The following is a 23,105-nucleotide window of genomic DNA, read 5'->3' as shown; positions in this document are numbered from 1 at the left end:
GCACTAGTATTGGTGTAGTGTTCCTATTCATTTGCTTGGTGAGTGTATATGCTATTGTTAAGTCTGCTGTGACAGGCCGAGGTTTGCACAGTGAGCTGACACGCCAACATTTCTCCTGCATATGCTTTACCAAACTACTACACATCCTTAACACACAAAATATTCAAACTCAATCAAAACATGTGATCTGCGTTTGTAAATACTGACCGGGGTTGAAAAGGACGATGGCTCTCAGGCAGCCCAGCTCCGTCTTATCCATCTGCATGTCCTTCATCTTAGACACCAGTTCGGTCAGCACTCTGTCAGACACCCAAGAGAGCACAAACATACACCATTTCTGTGAGGCTACGTGGAAAATTCTTTACGGCACACACACTTATCAAATCAAAACGTGCATAATATATGACGTAATGTACATTACAGTGTGTCTACATTCTTACTACAACAGATTTGTTTATGTAATTTATTTCTTTGAATTAATTTATTTATTCATTTTTTATTTCTCCTGTTGTTTATTTGTTTCCATGTTTAACAGTTCTTCTGCTTCTTTTGTGTGGCATGGTTTTATAAACCTAACCTTTATGTATATGTAAATAAATTCACCTGCATGTTTTAGTTTTCCTAAGAGCACGTCTCTGCCCACTTGAGCCAAATAAGTATGCACAATTTAGTTGCCTATAGAAAGAATGTAATCTATTTTTTTTTTAATTTAATTTATTTAACTTTTAATTTATTCCTACCTGATTTTATCCCGTTTTCTACCCAATTCAAAAGGCAAATTACTCAAGCCCCTTTCATGTGAACTCCCCATCATTAGCAATGCCTTCCACACTAGGAGGTGAAGCCGACATGTGAAGCCGACCACTGCCTCTTTTTGAACTCCCGCTGATGCAGCACTGGCTTCCCAGCACTGATACAACAGCTAACAGATGCCTGTGCTGAGGAGTGATGTGTGGAGGAAGTCCCATCACCCCACCCCTGAGAGAGCAAGGCCAATTGTGCTCTCTCGGACTCCAGCTGCTGATTGGAGGCAGCATGACCCGGAACCCAGCGATCCTCTGATCACACTGGCAGCGTCTTACTACTTTCTAGCCCATAAATGTAGCCTCATTTTTTTAAATAAATGAAATTAACCAAAAACAACTAAAAGTTCTAAAAGTTACAGCATTGAATTATTTACCACGCAGCACTGATAGAAAACCACAACACTGCACAGTATTTTAGTATTAGCATTTTTACTTAAGTGCTTTACGTAAGTGCTATCAAAAGCCAAAAGTGAATGGGTGCGAGTGGGAGATAAGGGAGCTGACCTGTCAAAAATAGAGCCCACCCCAGCACTGTGGGCACTGCTGCGATGCACGTGGAGGCCGGTGGCCAGCAGGATGCCGTCCTTCACTGTGACGGAGCGGTGTGAGAATGAAGCAATGAGCAGCTCGTTCCAGCCTGAGGACAACAACAGAAAGTGGAAATGTAAGTAAAGATGAAATAATGTTTTCTATTTGCAAGTTTGAGTCACTGCCTGTGAACGACTCTCTTCATTATCAGAGCAGTGTGATGTTCTGGGGCCTCGTCCAGGATCAGGTGTGAAATGTTTAGCTAGCAGAGGACAGCGTTCCTGAGTTCTTTGGAGACTTGTTTTGGGAGATACATAGCGCACATATTCTAAACCCCACATAAAATATATATATTTGTGTGTCTTACCTGCCCTCAGCAGAATGACCTGGTCGTCTAGGGGCAGGTCTGAGAAGTGCGGTATCCTCTTTGCCCATTCCACCAGTGTAAAGAGCTGCTTGTCTGCTGCCTGGCAGATATTAGTGACTGGGTCGTTCGTCTAAAGAGAGAAAGTGAAAGATAAACTCTCATCATTTAATCATAAACATACTTCAGTGGAATAGTTTATATGGAATAGTTAGTTAACAGTTAGTTAAGTTATGAACTACACTTAGTACTCTAACTTCAGTGGTACTGCAGCAAAAGTCAACATCAGCTCTCCATTCTTTCAAAAAGCATTTAGTAAATGTAAATATTAGAGATTGACTAAACAATACTGAGCGCTTATCGTCTTTCAGCTCGAGTGGCTGATGACCAAAACAAATCGAGGGTGGTGTTGAATGTGGAATTGACCTTTCCAGGGAACTCTCAATATAAAAAGTAATTAGAATTAGAATCAAGCACATTTACAAAAGGCTGTCCAAGCACTGAGAAAGTCTGAACTGTACTGCGGAGCTCCAAGTGTTATTAGTGGTGTTTGCTAGTTTTACAGATTCCCTGTACCAGAATGAGTGATGTACTCTCGAGAGGGGTATCCAGCAGTGGTGTTAAAAGTCAGAAGTTTGAGTCAGATACAGATACCAGTAGGACTAAGCTTTATTAGTGCCATACCACATGAACACTACTTACAGAGTTTCCAGGGCTGCCATCCGTCTGTGTTTCCGTTTTGGGTTCCACTGCAAGCTCTGCATCTAGGATTTTCTCCACTGGCATTTCTTCATTTAAACTGCTGGTTGACTCCACCTCGTTATCGCTCTTCTCCTTCCCGCGCTGCCTCTCCTCCTGAACCGCTACACAGAGCACACAGAGAACAGCAGTTTTAAAAAAACAGTATTTATTAGCATCACTCTGCAGTGATGTGTACTATACCGCATATGCTACATTTATGTGGACTACTTTTGAATGTTGGATGGACACAGACCCATACTCTCACACACACCTTCCCTCTTCATGCCCATGGCCAGGCACTTCTGGTAGCGGCAGTACTGGCAGCGGTTGCGCTGTCGCTTGTCGATCAGGCACTCCTTGTTGTCTCGACACGTGTAAGTCAGGTCTTTCCGGATGGTCCTCTTAAAGAAGCCTTTACATCCTTCACAGCTGTACACGCCATAGTGTTTTCCTGTATTCACAGATATCCATTAAGCACAGAAATCCATAACCAACACGGCTCAACTGTATAAGACAGCACAGTAAGAGACAGTGAGAAATAACATAGAGGGAGAGACTGGCAGCATGTGTTCTTATCCATTTCGTAATAAAAAAAATCAGAAGCATGAAAACAATAATAATGTACACATTGTCTAAGTACATAAATGTTATACTGAATAGGTCAAGTACTTTTGGAACACAGTTATTAATTGATTAATGTAGTGTCATTAACTATTACAATTATCTAGGTCAAAATATCTGCCTCAAGATCCATCTCGAGATGCCCACCTTTGAAAAAAAATAAGCCAATCATTATTAAGTGCTATACATCTCCCTTTATTTTCCTGGACTTCATACTAATTATTTTTATAAGTGCAAATATGCAGTGGAAGTCATTTCTACACTATAGTCATATTCAGGTGGGATCATTTTTTAATGCAGAGGTGGGTGTAATTGTTTCACACAGGATAAGAAATATTGGCATAAATGACAGAAATGAGAGTGGTTTTGCAATGTACTGTCAGACAAGAACAGTTTTTACCCATATCAACAGCTGATCACCATCGTCAGCTACAGGCCATAGATATTGCTGATAAACCATTATCACTCTTATCCTACAGTTACTGCATTACTGCACCATTACTTATTTCACACATGTTTACACTGCTGTGGTTACACAATATTTAATCTGAATAGTGTTGCATACTGCTATTCTGTGAATAACGCTGTAAAGCACACTTTATAGAAATGTGCTCGTATAGTTTCTGTATACTGTGTGTACTATTGTTCTCTGTATATTGTGTATTGTCTGTAAATTATATGTAGAGTAGTTGTATATTGTCAATACTAAAGAGACAGCCGGAAACAAATTCCTTGTGTACATACTTGGCCAATAAATCTGATTCTGATGTACGCATTACTACCACACCAAATACATCCGTCACAGATTTTGACAGGACTAAAATCACTGAGATACGTCATTCCAAATTCCAAAACTGTGATCAGTGATTCCAACCTTTCAAGCAGTGGTGTGTATGAAGCAATACACTGCAGAGCCTGTTTGTTTACTGATGCGGCCTGCAGCATGTGTCAGTGATAATGCTGCTTACAGTCATGAGATAGCAAAAGCAGACCCCTCTCTCTCTCTCTCCCTCTCTCTCTGTGTCTCGTACCTGAGGAGCGGTCTCCGCAGATGGCGCAGATGTGTTTGGACATGGAGCCGGGGCTGGTACACTGATAGCTGTTCATGTTGGTAAGAGGCGGCAGACCAGGAGGAGGCTTCACGTCCTCTGAGCTGCTCACACTGCTCAGAGAGTTCATCTGCTGGAGGTCGGGAGAGAGGGAGGGGAAGCGCACACACAGACACACACACACAATGTCAGGCCATGGGGTCATATATATATATATATACACACACACACCATACACTGTACATTATACGCCATCAGTCAAAATGAAGTGATCATATGTCCATATATCAGACACACTTATCTTTAACAACCGGCTGTGTCTCTCATCTTCCTGTTTGGTAGGAGAACCACAAAACTGATTCAATGCCAACAAGACAATACAAGATTCTACATGGTTCATCGAGTTCAGGGCATAGTTGTCACAATATCAGAATTTTTACTCAATCCCAACCTATAGTATCACAATTTAATTGTTGTTAATAAATCTTTGATTTTGAATCTGAAAAAGTACTGAAAAAGTATTGAACACCGAAATGGCATTTTGGAGGTATTGTTTCACTCTTCCTAAAGCAGCAGGCTGTGTTTACTCTGTAAGGCCCTGTCTCGTAGGTTGTGAAATAGCAGCACCTCCACCCAAACAGTGTGTGATCTGTCTGATCTAAAGTCATCTAAATTCAGCTATCAGTAGGACATCTCCATTTAACATGCTGCCACTGTCTAACAATGTCTGTGGTGTTGTTTAGAAGGAGTGTAGGGAGAATGATGTGATTTGAGACGGTGCCGACATTCTCTTCTCAGAAAGAGTAATGCGTGCAGGTTAGTGGTGAAAGGAGAACGGAGAGTTTCATTGTGGAAGTTGAACTGTAGGAGTGTTTCTGAACACAGCTCCATAGTAATGTGAATTAAAACCTCATTTTACAGATGAGCACATTCTGCCTGCTTGTGATTTTTTCACGACCCAAACACAAACAAAAAAAGCAGACAAATCACGCTGCGTCCGGTGTGATATAAAAAAATTAAAGTAAAATAATAAAATAAAATAAAAAAATCAGGTAGGCATATTTCGCATTTTCACCTTGTTTATTTGTGTTGTGTTCGGTGTGTAATGAACAGTGAGCAGTACAGTGAAAGCAACAAAGTGAATCTGAATGAATTATGGGTTTCTTTACATTCTGACCGAAAGACTGCGACAACACTGTCCTAACAGGGAAAGTAAGCTGGCTGTCATCAGGAAGATTTGAGCTTAGCTCAGCGGCCTTTACCTTTATCAAAGATATTCCAAATTTTGTGTAAATCCAAAATAAAGCAGACAAATTGTTTAATCCAAAAAACTAAAAAATCATGATAGTATGTCTTACAGTAAAGCAGAAAGTGAACTGCATGACGACACCGGTCTAAACACCACCAGAGTAACCCGTTTCTGCTGCCCTGCCTGGGTGCCTGCTTACTAGCGTGGGTAATCTAAACTAGCACATGGATATGAGGTTAACATTGGAAGACAGAAAACCAGCACAACACACAATACAATGGTCAGAAAGCTAACAAAAAAATAGCAGCCTTGTCCACAGAATATCTCCAAAATGGCTCTTAACCTCAAAAATGAAGTGATCTCTGCCCACAAGAGCATTTTAGCGTTGCATCGGAACTAATCCCACCACCCCGCCTGAAAACGCAGATCATGTCCCTATTAATCTGCAATACACATTTATTCAGTCAATTTTCAATCTAAACACTCCACAATATCTTACTATCCAAATACAATACAGTACAGTGCTTTAGCACAGCTGAAAATGAAGGTAGAGAGGTTTTACTACATTATGGGTCAAAAAATTGTAAATGCACGTCTCACTTGTTTCCCCTCACAACAAGACAAGCGTACATAACAAAAGAAAGGTCCCTTTATGTTAATGTCCATCATCCATCGTGCCTTGATACTGTATTACCGTTGCTGTGGGGTAACTCCAAGCGGTGGTGTCCGCGTTAGTCTTCATTCCTGTCCGTCCACTTTAAAATAAAGTTTTAAATCCCAAAATGAGGTCAGCAGCGTTTCCAGTGGGTTAAAACTAAACTAAAACTGTGTGTTTGTATCCTAAACATTTAACCTCAGCAGCTGAAATCAATTACAGTTACATTTGTAATTTTACTGATTTTTTCCACAAAATAGTTTCTTTCATCCTCTAAACGTAATATCGCTCATCCTTTCTTTAATTGGCCTGTTTGCGCCCCTCTCTACCCTTCTCGCTCCCCCTCTCGCTCCCTGTCTAAAAGGATGCGCTACTAAAAGCAGCCAGCAGAGAGCAGACACCTCACATGCCATCCGCCCAGAAAAGTGTGTCAAATCATTTCATCAGCAGCACCATTTACACCTCCGCTGCCAGCTCCAGTTTCACCCTGTGTCCTTGACATGTGGGCTGTGAGTGTATGGGCATGCGTGCCTTTGTGTAACATAAAACACTTAAAGCTACGATTTATAACAAAGCCTGAGGGAGCTCAAAGATTCCGATCTAAAGCTCTGACCAGCTTTCTATTTATTCAGGAGGCAACACACACACACACACACACACACACACACACACACACACACACACACACACACACACACAGAAATACACCTGCTACCCAAATTAAGGGGCTGTTTTAAATGTTCTACTACATTTGCTCTTGCACGTGCATGTGTGTGTGTGTGTGTGTGTGTGTGTGTGTGTGTGTGTGTGTGTGTGTGTGTGTGTGTTTGCATGCAAGCCCTCAGGAACAGAGACAGTCTATATGTGTACACGGGACTCTTATTACTGAGAGCTTTTTTTTTGGACTGTAAAAGCCCTGAAGCCATTCTCAGAGTCAACAGCTTCCTCTAGCCTTGGAGGAAAATGGAGTGTGTGTGTGTGTGTGTGTGTGTGTGTGTGTGTGTGTGTGTGTGTGTGTGTGTGTGTGAATATACATACTTGTTTTACTGTATGTAGTAAGGACAATCAATCAATGATTATTGTATTATTATAGCTGGGTATTGCTAAATCTACACCTAAACCCAACACTAACCTTAAACCCTACTACCCTTACCCCTGATCTTAATTCTACTAACCTTAATCTAGAATCTAACTTAAATCTAACCTATACCCTATACCAGTAACCTTCACCTAAACTAAACTGTAAACCCCAGTTTCCAAAAACACATTTTTCTGATGCTTTAGTTAAGAAGCAAAGGGCAGACTTTGCTCTTTATGCTTGGTCCTCACAGGGATGGTTAGTACACACACACACACACACACACACACACACACACACACACACACACACACACACACACACAAATATGAACTCTCTGTGCAAGTTATTTATATCAACCTTTTTTAAGCTTTATTTATGTAAAAGCTGCACTTCTGTAAAAAGGTCATTTCCTTGTGTGAACTACAGATGGGCAACATAGAGATATTTATCAATTATCAGTTTCATTCCAATATGTTTATCTGAGGATGATCATTACCAGCGCTTTTAGGACTCTGAACAACCGCAGGTTGCAGTGCAAAGGCAGCTAGCTGATTTAGTGTCGATAAGCATCATGAAATCCCCTGTATTTCTAGATCACCCATTCCTTGTGTAAACCATTCATATGTCTCTGCACCTTCATGATTGTACTGCTGAAGATAACTGATCCCAACAAAGAGCTAGTCTCACACACATGCATGTGTACAACGTTCTTTATACTATACAGAAGGTGCTTCATTTTAATGGCTGAAACAGTCACGCCACTGTTTGAGGCCCCGTCCCTCTTCACTACATGTTTATTATTCTCTATTTTTATATGTCACTTGGAAGAACACTCAACTCTTGTAAACAAATATGAGTCAACCTTCAATTGTCAGGCCTTAATTCAATAGCCTAGAGGTCTATTTTCTTCAGATTTAGTTGTGCTCGTTTGTGTGTGTATATCTAGAGCAGCAACCATGACAAAACACATCTCTCATTATTAATGCAGTCTGGGCCTCCCAAGCTGAGTAATTAAATATGACGGCAAAAATGCCAGACGAGTTTCATCAATCGAGCCCTTTGTAATATCTGTTCATCATTCCATATTGTTGGGTCAGTGGTCATGGGTAGGCCACATCCTCCTAGATATATTTGTTTTTCTACAGTTTGCCAGCAGCGTTGTTCCACCTAGAAAATGCAGACTACTCGCGTAGTGATTTTCGTTGAACGTCTCACACTGAGCACATTTCCAAAACTCAATCAGTGTTCATCAACACACAAGCTCACTGTGCGTGGCAGAAGGATTTAAACATTCATCAACTCAGGGTAGGGCAGTTTTCACAGCCCTCCGTCAGCTATACATGGCTGTAGCTCAGAGCCAACGGGTGGCCCATTTAATGACTGCCTTCAAGTCCTCCTCTGAAGTAGCTACTTATGAATTGGGAGGTCGTATGTAAAGCGGGACTACTGTCCAAGTGATTTTGGTTGCATTACTGCAACAAAATAATGAGAATGAGCTTCAGGTGAGCAATGTTTTTAATCCAGTAAGAAAACCACATAAAATCAGCTTCCCACTAGTAAACATGACACTGTGGTAACATTCATATGCGCTCTTCTCGTAAACAACAACAAAGCTCATGCGTTCCTTCAAGCAGTCCTTGGCAGATTTGATTAGCATGTAGTTCCAGATCAGGTCGAATTATGGAAAGTTTCATTCAGCCCTTTATATATTTATATTCATCCATTTGTCTGACTTTCCTGTTTCTCCCAGTTTTCTTCAAGGTGCCCTGACAGGAAAACTGTATTTAATCTTGGTATTTCTGAATAGAGAGAGTTTAGTACATGGAATTGACAAACCGTGAACTTTAAACACTGTTGCTGATTCATTGACAAGAACATGCAGCATCACCAAAACGGGGCCCTAAACAGTGGCATGGTGGTGTTGAGCATGGTGTAGTCAGGTTTCTAAGACAGCCTTGTCGGCAATTGTCCATCAGGAACACTGGAGAGCAGCACATCACCAGCAGAATCTGCTAGATATCAGAACACAGGTTGCAACACGAACCAGGCTTCATGAGCTTTGCCTGAGGCCTAATCTGGGGAAGGGGGAGTCAAAAGCAGCATGACAGGAAATGAATGACTGGGATGTTTCCTTGCTAAACTAAAAGCTAACCCTAACCAAGTGGCTTCACCTTCTCTTCAGCTAGCTAAGCGCTCACCACCTGGTGGCTCATCGGCACCATTTGCAGCACTGTAATTAATTACAATGGTCTTGTTACAGTGCTGAAAACACTGTACAGTACACAATGCTGGAATGGAAAAATGGAAAAACCCATGGGTTTCATTCTGAGGCTAAATCATAGGTTTGTAAATGGGCATGTAAAAATCAACCAAATGCATATTATGGCACCTTTACATTTTGCTGATTTCTAAAAGTGGTGGATGGAAAACACACTACTGAAACATTTAGTTGGTCAGCGTTTATAAGTACTGGAAATATCCACTATATGTTCAGAAAAACATACTCCTACATGATTCTTATACTGTTTTTCAGCCACAATAATTACATAAATAATTTTTATTCACACATCATGTAAACTGAAGAGAAATACTGTGAATTACGTAGACAGCACTTTTTTATAGGCATCATTTATAGGCTGATACTGAAATCACTATAATAAAATCAGCTCACTTTAATGTTTAATGCTCTTGGTTCATACAGGCTCACATGTGTATGTTTTTTCACATACTTCACGCACGCACACACACGCGCACACACACACGCGCACACACACGCGCACACACACGCGCACACACACGCGCACACACCGATTTTGGTAACCCTAGGTCATTGTTCTCAAGACCGTCACCCATCAGAGGTGTAGTTTATTCTGGGCACAGTGCCTGAAGGGATTTGTAGTCCATAGTGCAGCGTGAGGACCGCTTTCAGCACCCAGCTATCAGGACTGCTTATGAGCTGTGGACATGACATGAAGTGAAAAGAGCAAGAGCAGGAGAGAACCTGGGGTCCTCTGTTGCAGCCTGATATGAATACTTATGGAATTGTGTATATATTTCGGTGGAACATCAGACAATAAAGGAGAACGGCATGCCTCATTAAGTCTAGGGCTAAAAGATGAGTTCAAGGAAAGATACACTGCTGCCCTTGAACCATCTTCATGGAACACATCAAAGTGGTCCTTAACTTCAACAACTAGTCCTCAATCACTCCTTTTAAATCCTTTTAAATTAATAACATATTTGCTTATACCTGTATCTCAAATGTCCATACTCTAAGGTCCACCATAACCTATTTGCCTTGAAATGCATCTTTCTAAGCACCATATTCTCAGGGATATGCTGCTGCATGTTATCACACCACCATTTCCATGTACCGAACTCTTATTATTCAGCTATTCCAAGCTAAGTACAGCAAGACACGTTCAAATAGTTCAAAAACTAGAGTAATAACCCAAGCCTTCCAAAGGTTAACATGGACAATCCTACCCCTGCCACTAAAGTCACAAACACAGTTCTAAGACTAAGCTGCTGTTAGATTAGCTTTGATTCCTGTAGCGTATGGACACTGCTCGCTGCTAACCTTGCAAAATCTGACCCTAGACGTGTGTCGAGGGGGTTACCTGTGGGCTGTTGAGGGTGCTGAAGCCCATGCCAGGCGTGGAGGGCAGGGAGACGGAGGGAGAACCCATGGAGGAAGTGATGACCGAGTAGGGTGAGGCCAGACCGTTGACAGGCGAGCCTAGGGGACCCATGCCTGAGGGGAGGGGCCGCGAAGAGCTGATGACCGACGGGTGGCCCATCATGGAGCTCATTGGTGGAGGCTGAGAGGAGGATGAATTCAGAGCCCCAGATGAATCTGGCAAAGAGAAACACAAAGAGAGAAAGATGGAGAAACATGTTTTTGGTGAAACATCATTGTCCGTACTATGTGGTTTAATGATTGATTCATGTGTATAATCCCAACACTGTTATTTATCCCGTCAATTCACAGAACCTTACAGCTTTCAAACTGTGGCAAATACAACTGCTTCACAGAGTGCAACATGCAGACGAGTCGGTACATCGAGCTCCAGTAACTGCAGCATCAGTGACACGGCGGGACACTGTGGGCCTGCATTAGTGTTCTTGCACGCGGCCGCTGTCAGTGCTGCGCTTTACACACTACACTGCGCAGAGGCCTAATGGATGAGCGATGAGGGGAATGACGTTCTCAGCTTTAGCGCCTATGGTGGATTGTGAGGGGACAGGATGACATTTCACAAAGAGATCCGATTTAAGAGAGCTGTCAGTCAGCAGCCAGTAGAGCACGGCAGCAGGGAACGTACGGAGCTGTGGCCATTTTAACCTGTGCCATCCACCATATTCTGAAACGGTTATTCGAGCAGTTTGTGGAAAGTCATTCAAATAGTTATAATTATTCACTAAAAGGTATATTTCAGGTCACTTTTAATCACTTATTTATTGCCAAATAAACCCATTTATGACTAGAGCTGGGCAATATGACAATATTTTATGGTATGGTGATCAATTTTGTTATAGGGGTACAATATGCAATATTGTCAGTGCTGCACGAGTGTAATCAGTCTTATTTAATTACAAATCATGGTATTTGCATAGTAGTTTTTAAAAATGTTATGCTGTTAGTACATTTTGTCTACATGACTAAATATTGGGATAAATATTGTATATTGTTTAAATAAAAAAAAATAATAATAATTTAAAGGGGTGTGGTTAATATCATGATATCAGTTTTTTCCATATCGCCCAGCTCTATTTATGACCCATTTTTATTTCTTTACTTACTTGTTTGGTTAAGTCATTTCATCTGAACAAACCCTCAACTGTGCACACCTTTGACAGCCAATTACCCAACCCCTACATATTCTTACAGTATTGCATTCAACGCTCCCGAGCAAGTCTAACTAATGATCCTCTGGTCATAGTGACTGTCAAGTCAAGGCAAGTGGGTTTTATTGTCATTTCAACTACATACAGAGTACACAGTGAAACGAAACAACATTCCTCCAGGACCATGGTGCAACATAGACATAGACTGTGCCTTATTTTGCCGGACCACTCTGGGCCCCTAGAACCTGCACTTTTGAAAGAAAAATGCTATACGTCAAAAAGAGTGGAGATTTAAAGACAGTGACTGCAGACAACTTTCACACCCTAATTTCATTGCATGTAGAGTACCTGAAGCTCATCCTGTTTCATGCAGATGATCAGATAACGAGCCAACAAAAAGAAAGCACTAAGCAAGTTTGTGAGCCAATGGCTGTCCTCACTGTTGAAGAAGAAAATGGTCCAGTGAGTGGTACAGTTCCACCTGCTGGTCAGTTCCTTATTCGCTTGAAAGTGTTAAAATCACAACAACATTATAAGAATTATTTTATTGAAGACCTATCACACTTACTTAATACCACTCCTATATATATATATATATATATATATATATATATATATATATATATATATATATATATATATATATATATATATATATATATATATATGTGATACATCTTCAAGTAGAACATGATATCATTATGACATTAAATTTAAAGTTAAAATTAGTATTACAATTATTTTCTGTTTTGTTGCTTATTGCTGAAATTTCCAATAATTTTCATAATTTAACAGCAAATTAGACATGTTTCATACTCTTAAAATGTGCATGCTCCAAGCAGAAGGCTATGCCCAAGAAGAATCTGATGAGTAACAAGACTGTCAGTGGAATTTGCACATGCTCCCAGTATAATCAGATCTGACCGTACATAGCTTGGATGAATAAGGCCACCGAGCCAAAAGTCAGATATTATTAATACCCAATTCGGTCATTGCTGGTGAACTTTTTTTATTATATTGAATTGATTAACTGTGACCACCCTAAAGCACACAGACATACTGTACACACTAAGACTCACCAGACCTTACTGGGAAGGCTGATGTGGACTTGACATCATTTTTATCCCAAAGACTGTAAAACATTTGCCATGTTATCAACCGCCGCATTACATTAACGCACATCGATTTATGGCCTCTCAGAGACTAAGCACACTGTACACGATCTAATTCTCTCCTTCAAAAGTTCAGTCAGACTGTATTTCACTCTGCCTGTGCCTCTTAGGCTGTGGCTGCTCTCTGAAATACATGTTATGGATATGATTAGCCTCTTTGGTATTCTACCCACCAGCTAAGAGCCAGTGCTTTGCAAGCCAACAAGAAAGCCCATAATCTTTAACAGAGAACAAACTGTTCAGCAAAGATGTTTTAAAAATACGCATGTGTTTTCCCCCTCGTCTCCCTCCCTCCCTCCCTCTCTGGCACGGACACAAGACACATTTTGCCAGTGGCTTTCAGTAAATGTCACATTCCGGTGCTGAAGGGAGGCCAGGAGGCCTGAACACAACTCAACCCCCCCCCAACCCCCAACCACCCTCTTCAATCTTTTAGCCACTCGGGAACTCCTCGGACTGTTGCTGAACAGTTTCAGTTGCATCCGCAGTTAGGGAACACACTGGGATCACATGGTCATGATACATTATGATCATCATCATAGTCATCACGTTTCTGAGGTTTGGTAGGTTCACTGTAAATGTTTCACACACTGCATTAGGTTGAACAGAACTAATTAGGTTTGGTCAGAGTTCTTCAAGTACTGATGGTATCCATGACACCTTCATAAAAATGCACTGTGATATAACCGACAGACTCCTACTCTGCACTCACCTTCCTCTGTAACATGACTGACCTGTGGCTAAGAGCATCTGCCAAAAGCCAGAGCTGGAGAGCGTAATGCAGGATAACCGGACACCAGAGTCGTCAAGCAGTCATTCTAGCTTCAGGTACTGTGCAAGACTGCTATTAAAATCAAAGGGGATAACAGATTAAGACTATAACCCAACCACACCTCTGATAAGTCTGAGTTACTAATTATATGAACACAACCAATAAAGCAAAACAGCACCACAGGCAGTAGCTGAAAACAGCAGCATGTCTGAACACATTCTGGGCCAGGTTTACCAAACTATGCAGTAACCACTCCATACCACCCACAATGTGCAGCAAGGTTAGAAGGTCATGTTCATAAAGTCACAGTAGCAGCAGCCAGCTCACCACTCTCTCCTTACCCCTGAGGTATTTTTACACGTGTCCTCAGTAAAAAAGCCAATCACAATGGACATAATTAGCTAATGGATATTGTTGTCCAATGCTTAGCACCTGTTTGGGAGCCAAACTGGACAAGCTGTTCCAGTCCAGTATCAGACCCACCTCTTCAAAGAGTACTTGGACGAATAGAGTACTATGGTCACCTTATTGTATTGTGTTTAGTAATGTCTAAGCTTAGAGGTATCTTTGAACTATTAGTCTATTCTAACTAGCTAAGGTTTTCTTGGGTAAATAGCAAAGCACTTTGTAGGTCGCTCTGGATAAGAGCATCTGCTAAATGCCGTAAATGTAAATGTAATAAAATCTCAACTCTTGTAACCAGAGCTACAGATTCGAAGGGAAGACACAGAAGTACTTCACGACAGCAACTAAACAGCAGTAACGATCAAACAACGGTATCTCTCCTTAACTTATTTCTGGTGATTCACCTCAGCCACTTCACCTTGCTTCTTATGCACTCTTCTAGATTTAATTGTGCAAAAAGATCACCTTTTAATATGCTGGGCATCATCACAAACCCCTAAAATCCCCCAAAAGAGCAACTTTTCAGGAGAAGGGGAAAACCCTCTTAACTTTTGATGGAAGTCCATGTGATTTTTTTTTCCCCTATTGGTTTATTTATCAAAAAAAAAATTGACACTGCAAAAGGGAAGAGATTACAAGATTGGACTTGTACAAACTGTGAAAATACAGATGCAAGGCTTTTTGCATTACAGTGATATTTCGGTTAGTCAGCTGTGTGTATGCAAGTGTCTGTACTTGCATAAAGTTTTAAATAGCATTATAGAGACTTTTTTTGTGGGAGGGTGGTATGAATTGCTAACAGCTTACAAAAAAAACCTTCTGCTCAAGAAGGTGGTAGAGCCACATATCAATTAAACAGTAAAATGCACCCACAATCCTTGTTTATGAATGACAAAACGTTGGTCATGTTCAGTGCAAAAAAAAAGACCTCCCCTAAACTGTTTTCACAATATCTGCAGGTCAGTTGTGTGGAGTGTGTGTATACTCTTTTAGAAGCCAGAAGAGCGGAAGACACGATGCGGTCTTAAGCCCTTTCTAAATGTCGATTCTGACAGATAGATTGAGCTACAGGCAGGACCTCACACTGCATTGCTGAATGAGTGTGCATGTGTGCAAGCCTGTACGTGCATCAAAGCGGAGGGGGAATTTGTGTGGCATGGCTCCAAATCATGTTCTGCAAGGAGGAAATATACAGTGGCACATACTGCATTGACTGTCCTCACAGAACCCACCTGGACGGGCTGTTAATATCAGCTCACAGACATCCCTGGAATGAAGCATGTGTATCCAAAGTGCGCGCGCGCGCGTGTCCGCATGTGTTCACACCAGCTTGTGACCAGGCAGATCTTCTTACAGGCTTCTTGTGACGGAAGTCAAAACACAGAAACACACTCTATAAACCTGTGCGATTACACCTGCTGTGCAAGGATAGACAGTGTATTAACTGGTCACCACTTTATAAGCCATGGCTGGTTGTGTGTTAGAATGATTTTACCATGATTAATGGGGTGTGGTTAGGCACGACAAAAATTACTGCCATTATATACAGTCATGCCCGAAAGTATTCATACCCCTGTCAAAGTTTGACTTAAATTTACTTTTATTTAACCAGAAATTATATTTTTGCCTGGAAATGACACAGGCATCTCCCAGGAGATAACACGATGATGTACAAGAGGCATCATTGTGGGAAAAAATATTTCTCAGCTTTTATACACATTTGAACAAAAAGTGGCATGTCCAAAATTATTCATACCCTTCTCAATAATTAATAGAAAAGCCTTTATTGGCTATTACAGCAATCAAACGCTTCCTGTAATTGCTGACCAGCTTTTTGCATGTCTCCACTGGTATTTTTGCCCATGCATCTTTAGTGATGAGCTCCAACTCTTTGAGGTTCGAGGGTCTCCTTGCCATCACCCTGATCTTTAGCTCCCTCCACAGATTCTCAATTGGATTCAAGTCAGGACTCTGGCTGGGCCACTGCAAAACATTAATGTTTTTGTCTGCTAACCATTTCTTCACCACTTTGGCTGTGTGTTTTGGGTCGTTGTCGTGCTGAAATGTCCACCGGTTCCCAAGGCCAAGTTTCTCTGCAGACTGCCTGATGTTGTTGTTGAGAATCTTGATGTATTGCTCTTTTTTCATGGTGCCATTTACTGCGATCAAGTTCCCTGGTCCATTGGCTGAAAAACACCCCCAAAACATTAGGTTCCCACCACCATGTTTGACAGTGGGGATGGTGTTCTTAGGGTTGAAGGCTTCTCCTTTTTTACGCCAAATGGTGCACACATCATTGTGGCCAAACAATTCAATTTTTGTTTCATCTGACCATAAAACAGAACACCAGAAGTCTTCTTCTTTGTCCAGATGAGCATTTGCAAAGGTCAAGCGGGCTTTTGTGTGCCTTTTCTGGAGAAGTGGTGTCCTCCTTGGCCTGCGTCCGTGGAACCCAGCAGTGTGCAGTGTCTGTTGAACTGTCTGCCTTGAGATGTCGCCACCAGCAGAGTCCAGATTCACCAGGATGGCCTTGGTGGTGATCCTTGGATTTTTCTTCACCTCTCTCACTATTCTTCTGGCCAGCACAGGTGTCACTTTTGGCTTCCGACCACATCTTCTGAGATTTTCCACAGTGCGGAACTTCTTGTATTTTTTAATAATACTTTGCACTGTAGCCACTGGAACTTGAAAACATTTTGATATGGCTTTATAGCCCTTTCCTGACTTGTGAGCGGCCACAATGCACAGCCGCAGGTCCTTAGTGAGCTCCTTTGTCTTAGCCATGACTGTCCACAAACCAACTGCAGAGAGCTGCTGTTTTTCTCCTGTTGAGTTGATTAAAACAGCTGTTCCCAAAGAATCAGGGTAATTAGGATGCTTTAAAACAGCTTGGACTATTTGGAATGGTATAGAACTTTGGATTTTCCCATATACTGTGACAGTTTTCAAAGGGTATGAATAATTTTGGACATGCCACTTTTTGTTCAAATGTGTATAAAAGCTGAGAAATACTTTTTCCCACAATGATGCCTCTTGTACATCATCGTGTTATCTCCTGGGAGATGCCTGTGTCGTTTCAAGGCAAAAATATAACTTCTGGTTAAATAAAAGTAAATTTAAGTCAAACTTTGCCAGGGGTATGAATACTTTCGGGCATGACTGTATATATATATATAATATACACATATATACACACACACACACACACACACAATATATATATATATATATATATATATATATATATATATATATATATATATATATATATATATAAAAACAGTAATGCAATAAGAGAATATATATAATGAAATATGAATAAATGAATGTATAATAAATGCATTTGCAATAGTAAACCACTATTCTATGCAAGTGTAGTGGTTACTCCATGATCTGTTTTGATGATACATTGTTTTTAATAACATTACATTAACATTCGGGATGCAACAAATTGTATTGTGCCATAGTAGCTAGCATGTTAGCTTGCAGCCCATGTATTATGTTAGACTGAGGCTAGCAGAATATTAGCCTATGACTGAAGCTTTAGGTTGGGACATTTTTAAATTTGGTTTTATTATTTATAATATGAATGCTCTAATAAAAGGACATCTTTTCAGCTACTCGTTTGTTTTGTTGAACAGAATTCTTTGTGAACTTTGTGAATTGTTAAACCAGAACCAGAATAAAATGAGTACAGTACACTATTTGCTTATATACTCTTCTAACTGTATGCCATATACTATTTTAATATAGGCTAAGATCATTACACTCAAGCTAATTTTATACAGCTAATTATGTGCAAAGGTTTCTAAAATGACATTTCTAAAACCAATCTCTGCTGAAATGGTTTCAATTCTTGCCAAACTGTCAGAGAAGCACAGACGGATAAGAACTGTAAGCCTCCGTATATACTGTACTCAGGGTCAGGCACTATCCACTTTTTTTGGTGTATACTGGTGTTGGGGGTAACAGAAAAGTGAAATCGGTGACCGGTTCTGCCATGTTGGGAGTGGCAGCTGGCCATCAAGACTTGTCTTGTTAGCAGGCAGTCTAAACACCACAGTACAGAAGTGTTCCCGCCAACGGAGGCTCAAATCACACCTGTTTAGAGGATAAAGTCGAGTGAATGGTCTTAGGAGTGTTTTCAACTGTTTTCAGGCACATTTAGTAGACTAGCTCATCCAGGTTTGCTTGCTCTGGCTTTTAATCAATCAAACTCAGCACGTCACAAAACCCACAACTATGGTGGGCCTGTCCCCCCAACCGTCCACCTTTTTCCAGAGAACGACATCACTAAACAGTGAACCAAATTTGACCTTATGGCCAAATAAGCTCATTTAGTCATGTGCATTTAGAAGAGCCACAGGGTGGGAACCCTGTGGCTCTTCTAAATGCACATGACTAAATGAGCTTATTTGGCCATGTACTAGATAAGACACAGAACATGGAAAATGGACACGTCAGACACGTTACACCAACCAGCCCTAACTGTACTATTCAAATATGAACCAAGAAATATAACATTAACCAAAATGAAGACTTATTTTATTATTCACAATAGACACATACCTCTACTAGTAGTTTGTTATGAACCTACAATAACTGCTTTATTTTTCTATAGGACTTTAGTAAAAGAGCGTCACAGTACTGCTGAAAAACTTAATCCTGCCATGTCTTGTGCAGTCCATGCCTCCACGGGTCAGAGCAGTTTTGGCAGTACATAAGGACTATTTTTTAACGTTACGGCTGATGGCTTTACAAAAAATAAATAAATAAAAGACTCCACTGCTGGAATAGCCAGTACCCCGTTGTAAGTCCCTCTGGTCTAACTGTAAGACTTCGGTGTTTCTTCTGACTGAAAAAGAGGCTAATGGAAGGACCTGTCGGGGCCTTTCTCTGAAGCTGCAGACAGATCTGCTGTGTGATCTTCTGTCTGCTCGCTCGCTCTCATGACCTGCTGCCTCACTCCCAGCATTTCGCAATCGGGCCCGTGCGGCAGCAGCCATGACCTTTGACCTGACTGTCGGGATCCAGAGTCCAGCTTTCAACAGACAGCTATCAGGTTCAGACTTGCCACAGCAGACAGGGAGTGACACAAATACAGTGACTACACAGGACAATACTACGATGTTTGGATCATATTTTGCAGCCACTTGCAACAGCTACCATAATTTCACATTACCTTTACATTAACTTTCGCTTCAACAAAAACATAGCTCCGGACACTTTGCGGTCCACTCGGGTAGCGTAGCCCTCAGTTAAAAATGAAAAAATAATAAAAATAATTATAAAAAGACCTGTTGCTAAATGAAAGGCCGTGCCACAATATTTCAAATGTGTCCAGTATTGTCAAAGGACAGATTTAACATACATCACATGTTTTCAACACTAAGCACAAAAGGGTCCTATATTGATCTGAAAAAGGTCACTTTACTTGTAATGATAGAGACCCTTTGGTGCTATACAGAACACCTTTTAAAGTTGGAAGTGGTTTGTAGAGCTATCATGGTTCTGCATAACATCACTGCATTCATTTAAGAACCCTTAAAGAGCCCATTCATTTTCTGAGCATGCTTCATTCCAGTTATACAGTATAATTTGTCAATATGCAACATTTAACCCATACACGAACACCTTCCAACCAAACTGCTGCTAATTTGACTGTATTTTATTTATAAGCGTTATTAAATAACAGTAAAAAATCTCCACATTCATGGACTCATTTTTAATAGTTTAGAAGTAACAACTACATAAGAATGGCTGCTTCATAACTTTCATTAAGCACTATTATGCATAATGTAAAAAGGGAATATTTGGATATGATTTGCATTATGCCCAGAGTGCATCAAATGCCCCCCCCCCCGTTTGTTTGTCAAATATTAGAATATATTTGAATTTTAAATACATTGACAATGCAGTAAACAGCATTTTTCCAAGTGTTATGTGTCCCAAATCCATAAGTAGGTGTTCATTAAAGTCAAGTATTTCCAAAAGCCTGCAGGCATGGGATGGTTGCACAGGCTCATATGCTTATGTTTACATATTTATATTTATATATGTATCGCTTGTACTAAGGTGGTTAAAGAAAGTCTGTAACTCGGGCTGGCGGATACAGCCCGTAGCACTGCTTAGCCAAACAGCTACACAGACTTCTGAAGTAACAAAACAAGCAGCTGATGTGCATATGAAGATTACGTGATTAGCTCACGGCCCTACAGAGTGCTGCATTTGGAGCGCTGGCTTGTCAGAAAAAGTCTCTCATCTGAAGCAGAACGTAGACTTTCTGCTTTCTGTTACTGTTAAAGGTACTGTTGAAGAGCGGTTGGATGTTCATGCGTATTTGCATACCCAATTAAATGGCTTGTCAGCCATACCATTAAAACCACCTGTGTAGGTCCCCCTTGTGCTGCCATGACAGCTTTGATTTATCAAGCCGTTGACTCCAAAACCCCTCTAGAGGTGTCTTCAGTTGTCGGACACCAAGATGTTAGAACAGATTCTTTGAGTCTTGTAAGTTGTAAGGTGGGGTCTTCATAAAGCTTTGGGCCCTAATGACCCGGATGCCAGTTCATTAATTTGGCCAATTTACTAAAAATCCAACTCCTTTGACTGATGCCACTGTAATCAGATAACCAATGTCATTTACTTCACCTGTCAGTGGTTTTAATGTTATGGCTGATTAGTGTTTTTTTGTTGGATAAGATGAATACCTTGATTCATTAAAGCACCCACCATGAGCTCATTTGAATATGGAAGTTTCAGTGTTGCAAAGGCCTGCTAGACTACTGTGAGAATATGAAAGAGAACGATGTGTCATGCTAAAACACACACTTTACAGTCAGTTATATGCAGGTTTGACAATACCACCCCCCCACCGCAAACTCTCTGAAAACACACACTTCTGACCCAAACGAGGTCGATGTCTGATCAATCGTGGCATTAAAGCCGCTTAGGCGCGGGTGAGGGCTGGAATCTCCGACTAGTTTATCTACCGGCGCACCAGCTGTCAAGACACACAGGGGGTGGACACAAAAGGGAGGGAGGGATGGGAAAGAGGACAAGAGATTGTCCTGCTCTGGCTCAGCCTGCCCTAGTAAGTCGGCGGTCGGAGGACATTAAATCAAACCTGATTACTGGCACGCTTCTCTAATCCGTCAGCTCTCTACGGGATGGTAACATTATATCATACTACCAGCCCACTGTCTGCTACTACTCTACTAACACGGTTACTTACACACTCCATTACTACATTACAACTCTGTACTCAGCAGCACTGGTCCCAAAGCCTGGCTCGGAAGACCCACTGTCCCACACTGTAGTGTCTACTGACCCAATTAATCTGACCCAAGTCATTAACAAGCACTTACTTGAGTGGAAGTCAGTAATACAAAAACTGTGCATGGCACCGGGCCTCCAGGGTTGGGGAACACTGCTATACACTATGAATAATAAACATGGCAGTTTTTCACACTTGGTGGAAACTATTTTCCTTAAAAGGGCCCATATCATGGATAAAATGTGAGATGTGGTCTGTACAAGGTGTTAAAGCTTCAGAATGTACCGTCCACCCCCTAGCTGGTGTGGTCTGTAAGCCTTTAAAACAATGCGATGCTATAAAGACCTATGTATTTGCATATTTACACATATTTAGCCTACAGTAGTTCAGCCATTTCCACAAGTATCAGCTCAAGACTGCTTATGGAATCTTATGGAATGAGGCACCATGCAGGGCAGCCAATCAGAACACAGCTCATTTTACATCTAGCGCTCATAAAAGGTGCAGTAAAAAACATCCTGTTTAAACTGACGAGATAACGAGAAGTTGGAAAATGGTCATATAAAATGCATTATTTGCAACATAAAACCACACCTAAAATGTTTTTCTGCAAATTAACTGGTTTATATGATTTTAAAAAATGATTTTACACTTCTAAATGGTGAGTACATACAAACAATATGTATCCTAATAGGTGAATTCAGCTACTTTAAAATTGCACCCATCGGTGAACCAGGCAGACAACTGCGAATGGCTAGAACCGAGCCAATAGAATGACTAGGATGAACTGGAGCAGCTGTAAACACAAGGAACAGCAGCAATGTTTTCCCGTCTGCTTGGAGCTGTCGCATCTCAGCCGCAGGGTCAGCGCCTGATTAAAGGTCAAGGTGAAATTCAAAGAACTGAGAGAGCTGCAAGTTACAACCGCTGTGAAAACAAATAAAAATACAAGAGAGCCAATAGAAAGGTACTGGTCGGCTGGTCGTTTGTAATAGCGGGCATTTTGTTACAGTGTAAACAGAGTGTGCAGATTAACACAAAGACAAAAGACCTTTTTATTTTGGTTTATTATTGGGTCTTATCTCTGCCATCGTAGAGATATCTCAGGGCCAGAAATTGGTCATAAAAATACTTAGGTCAGTCATTATATGGTGATGTCTATGAGTTACATATTCAAAACATGACCTCAACAAATCTTTAACAAAGGGAAGAGAAGAACAACAAAAAGAAACCAGTCACTTAGTCACAAGATCCAGAGGTTTCTGACATCAACATCTGCATTTCCTGCTGAGCACGAGGCAATAAATGTAAAAATAATACACACACTTTCACACATGGATGACTGGCCTCGCTGGACACAAAGGCAATGAACCCAGGCAGCCCACAGTCTGTCCTATAGTAACCTCTCTCTCTTTGCCATCTCTGACTATTAGATCCATATTTTAGCCACTACTATTCAAGCAAAGGCCATGTCAACTCCATTGATTCCCAATTGCTGCTAGGCCATTTATTCTCATTTCCATCCAAAAAAGCGAACC

General features: G+C 41.0%; 1 protein-coding gene across 4 annotated transcripts in view; it reads right to left on the bottom strand.

Moving 5' to 3' along the window:
* The window catches only part of rxrgb (retinoid X receptor, gamma b), a 42,030-nt gene that overhangs the window by 940 nt on the left and 17,985 nt on the right, over positions 1-23,105 (bottom strand). The window contains exons 2-8 of one of the 4 annotated variants that reach the window (XM_072680744.1): positions 10,715-10,950; positions 4,092-4,239; positions 2,693-2,890; positions 2,401-2,561; positions 1,702-1,831; positions 1,311-1,443; positions 208-299 (exon numbers count right to left, since the gene is read on the bottom strand). In XM_072680744.1, coding sequence (XP_072536845.1) covers positions 208-299; positions 1,311-1,443; positions 1,702-1,831; positions 2,401-2,561; positions 2,693-2,890; positions 4,092-4,239; positions 10,715-10,950 — 1,098 coding nt within the window. Of the gene's footprint in view, positions 1-207; positions 300-1,310; positions 1,444-1,701; positions 1,832-2,400; positions 2,562-2,692; positions 2,891-4,091; positions 4,243-10,714; positions 10,951-23,105 lie in introns of all 4 variants that reach the window. The other 3 variants (XM_072680743.1, XM_072680748.1, XM_072680756.1) reach the window with 3 other exon arrangements.

This window comes from Salminus brasiliensis, chromosome 1, assembly GCF_030463535.1.
Source record: "Salminus brasiliensis chromosome 1, fSalBra1.hap2, whole genome shotgun sequence".
NCBI classification, from domain to species: Eukaryota; Metazoa; Chordata; class Actinopteri; order Characiformes; family Bryconidae; genus Salminus; species Salminus brasiliensis.
Note: the sequence above shows the minus strand (reverse complement) of the source record. Positions and strands in the feature narration are given on the sequence as shown.